The following is a 4,232-nucleotide window of genomic DNA, read 5'->3' as shown; positions in this document are numbered from 1 at the left end:
TTTCAGAGTTGGGAAATACACAAGGAAGTGTTGCAAGGGAAAAGATTAAAAGTTTCCAATACAACGTGGAATAAACTTTACAGGCCATGAATAAACTGTAACATGTAAAAGAAACTAAATAACCTTGTCCAAAGGGAACTTTAAAGACGGATATGAATCGAGAAATATGACTTTGAAAATATTAATATGAATAAAACAATGCAAACCATACATTTTGTTATACTTTTCACATGGCCTTGGCTGTTATGTTAGATACAATACAAATACAAATACAAATATTTTTATTGGCACAAACTCATTAACAATAAATGGTTAAGACCTATACATACAACTATAATAATTGACATGGTATAATGAAAGGTTCCATGATAACACACCATGCTAAATTATGAAAAGTTACAAAATGATGTAACATATAAGTTCACTATTTCTTATATTTAGACACTCTGATATGAAAGAGGTCGACAGTCTTAGTAGTTAGATAACTCTATGTATACATATGCAATTTCCCAATATTTTAAGATGACATCATATTTATAATCTTACCCTAGTGAACTATACGAAAGAAACGCAATCCGAGTTTTTTTACTCAAAGCATGGCCAAACTAGATGTGTTCCATAAATAAAATTTTAGAGACAATTTGGAAATATTATATTTTTTAATTACATTTTTTAGTAAATCAATATTTCAATAAAAAAGATCATTTACAACACATGAAAAAAACATTGATGAAAAAAGACAGTTGAAACTGAATATTTTGCAACCAAGGTTAACATTAAAATGGTTTTTATATATATTTCTGTATCGAACATGTTGAATAAACTATCGTGGTAACTTTTAAATAGAAATGTTGTTTGTTTATGATGTTCACAAAAAGCTAGCATTAACAATAAATCACCTTTATTTCAAGTGTTCTGTAAACATTTTACATCTGACATATGTTTAAAGATGATGTATTAGTGTACTAGCTAAACAAACACAGGGTTAACGAGCTCTAACTTCGGTAAATGTAAGACATTTTCATTTGAACGTCTTAACTGAATTTTGGTTAACGCACATTATTCAAACGTTTTGGAATTCGAACTCTCCAGCATAAAGCACCAGTTAAAGATTTCTTGAAAATAACAAGGGCATTAAGTTTTATCAACTGAACCTTGATACACAATTTACCTTATATATAGTCTGCTATAATTTAAATGTTAAAAAAGCTCTTCACGTGTTTCGGTTAGTATATCCCATTGGTTAAAATGTTTGTTTACTTAAAGCGTTGCCGATAAAGGTGAATACAAAAAAACTCAGATCTTGTTTATTAAATGTTATTTGTTAATTGTTTTTTTCGATATCCCTGTCGTCTGCACTGCATTAATTTGGGATCATACATTCTAATACAGAAAATCACCAGAAATCCACTTTCTCAATTTTTGCCATGTTATAGCATGATCATTACAGTCTTCTGACCATTGGATGAACAAAACATAATTCCAAATATGAGTAAGCCCTTCAGGTATATCTTTTAAAGTTATATCTTTAGATATGACTATGACATTTTCAATGTTCTGCATACTTATTTCATGTTTCACTCTATCAATTTCAAACAGACAGTCTTGCGAGACTTTAAATATTGGAGTAAGTAAAAATATAACATGTCTACTGTTTTCTATGCTCTCTGCCTCTGCGTCATAAAATGACTCTCCGCCGTAAAAGTCGCGATCTTTAACGCATATTTTAAGTTTCCATTCGTCTTCTAGTTTCGGAATAAAATATTTTTTAATCCAAGGTATGCAATCCCCTCCATACGACACAAAAACGTCATATGTGTATTTCTTACCATATTTTTTTTCGACAATCTTTCGAAATATGCGATAAAAAAATATAGCTATGTTCCATCGTCTATTGTATAATAAAACTATCAAAGTCAAGATACAACTTGTTCCTAATAAAATGGAAGAGACCATCAGCCATATTGAATTTCTACAGTGGGAAAATAATGCATTCATGTTTTCATATGCTTCCAGTACGGTTATCACAGTACCGTTTAAAAGTGTACATTTGTATGATCTATTGTCTAGATTTACTTTGGTTTCTTGTATCCATTTTATGAAATCCAAATTGTCGCACTTACATTCAAATGCATTGTCAGCAAGAAGAAAATCTAAACCATGTTTTTGATTCATTGAATCCGCCCAAACACGAGTTTTATAATCTATTGTTGGTAGTAAGTTGCTTCTTAGGTCAAGTACTTTGATATCATTTTGAGAAATTATCTCGCTTGGAGTGGACTGAAACAAATTCGTAGACAAAGATAATTCTGATAGATGATCAATATTAATGAATAAATTTTCTGGTAAAATATCAAGACTATTATCTGACAAATCCAAATGATTTAGGGATTCAAATTTTCTAAAAAGTGCTATAAATCTTTTAAGAAGCATGTCATCTGACCGAGCACGCATCATATAAAACAAACTGGCACTTCTCCACAATAAATATTTTACATCTATTAAATTAACCATCTCAATTGTGTACAATGTCACGTGAAAATGACCATCTAAGACCAAAGTTTCAATTTTGTATGAGGCGTTTCCTTCAAAAACTACAGCATTGTTTGTATAACTAAACGACACATCTAGGTAAGTCAAATTGCTTCCTCGACGTACAAAGAACAATCTAGAAATATCCTCACAGAGTACATTACCCAAAACTAATTTTTCTAAAGAACGAGGCAAATATATCACATTGTTAGACAAATGATAATCTTTTCCGTAATATTGACGAAAATCATTTGCGTATAGCTTATATCGAACTGGAATATAAGAATAATCAAATGTTTTCAATGTAACAGATTTGTTAAATAATGTTTTTAACTCGTCCATTTGTCTTCCATAAGCAAACGCAAACCGGTTTCCTTTAAAATATAAATGTTTTAAACACTCTGGTCGATCAAATGACAATAGCGAGTTTTCATCAAAATCAACTATCCCGTTGTCTGATAAATCTAACGTTTCTACACAAACAGTTTTCAAATATCTCATAATGTCTGTTGTGACTTTTAATGAAAACGGATATTCCTTGTTATTGAAAATTGGACAGTTAAGACCTCTAAAATTTATTATTTCAATAGTCTTGCCTTCATATGGCGACAGCATGTTAAGAGCCTGTTTCAGATGCATGCATGATTCTTCAAAATGTATTTTGGTAATATTAGGAAAAGGGAAAAGAGCATTTCTTTCCACTTCCAAAAAATTTAAATGACATCTAGTCAATTTCAATTCGTCTAGATTCGATGAAAAGTTTTCAAATGTGTATCCTCGTAAATATTTTAAAAAACAAAATTCAAACGTTAATGATTTCAGATTTTTCAGCTCTTGAAATCCTATTCCGAAAATCGGATTTGGAGCCATATCTACTGCCAAATATTCTAGCTTTTTTAAAACAGCAAAAGCTTGATCAGGATAATGGTATAAATCCACAGTCGGTTGATTCGGAATATTCCGTCGTATATCCAGATTTGTTAAATTTTGCAACGGTAAAAACATGCTTGGTGTATAAACATATTTCAGGTTCAAAATATTGTCGGCCATATTCAGAAACGTCAAACGGGTTAATCGATAAAATGCATGTTCATCAATAATGTGAAGTTTATTTTTAGCCAACGATAAATTGTGTAACAAACTGTAACTTTTAAAAGAGTAGTTACTGATTTGACGAATTTTGTTTCCACTTAGATCCAGAACGTTGATATCCCGCGGAAGTGACTGTGGAACTTCGCTAAAACCTCTTTTACTACAGTCCGCAAACTTAACCCGTTCTGATAAATTATCATAAACTGTTATGTTACATTCTTGAGCATATACTAAATGAATTAAAATGAAAAACCCTGGCACTATCTGATAAATATAGTTAAACATCCCAATAAATGTATTTTTTTTTACTAATATATCGTTATTTATATCACTGTTTATACACACACACACATACATAAAACGAAAAACAGAATCTCTTTGTTTTTATATATTATATAAAAACAGATGTTAAAATTGTATCAGTCCATATTCATGGTTATAACTATCGTACACTGTTTAATTTTAAATATCTTGACAAACCGACTCTTTGCTATGTAGATTTGGCAAAACCTATAACAATTGATGAGATATTCAATACGCTTCAATTTATATCATGTAATACATTTTCTTCCGGTTAACTATTTTTATGTGAATTTGAAAAATATGTA

At 30.2% G+C, this 4,232-nt stretch overlaps 1 protein-coding gene across 1 annotated transcript; it reads right to left on the bottom strand.

Annotated features, from left to right (window-relative positions):
* Positions 1-775: 775 nt before the first annotated feature.
* LOC134714412 (toll-like receptor 4) lies at positions 776-3,909 on the bottom strand. The gene has a single exon (XM_063575653.1). The coding sequence runs from the start codon at positions 3,907-3,909 to the stop codon at positions 1,384-1,386; it is 2,526 nt and encodes an 841-aa protein (XP_063431723.1). The 3' UTR covers positions 776-1,383.
* Positions 3,910-4,232: the final 323 nt, after the last annotated feature.

Source organism: Mytilus trossulus, chromosome 4, assembly GCF_036588685.1.
Source record: "Mytilus trossulus isolate FHL-02 chromosome 4, PNRI_Mtr1.1.1.hap1, whole genome shotgun sequence".
In the NCBI taxonomy this organism is placed as follows: domain Eukaryota; kingdom Metazoa; phylum Mollusca; class Bivalvia; order Mytilida; family Mytilidae; genus Mytilus; species Mytilus trossulus.
Note: the sequence above shows the minus strand (reverse complement) of the source record. Positions and strands in the feature narration are given on the sequence as shown.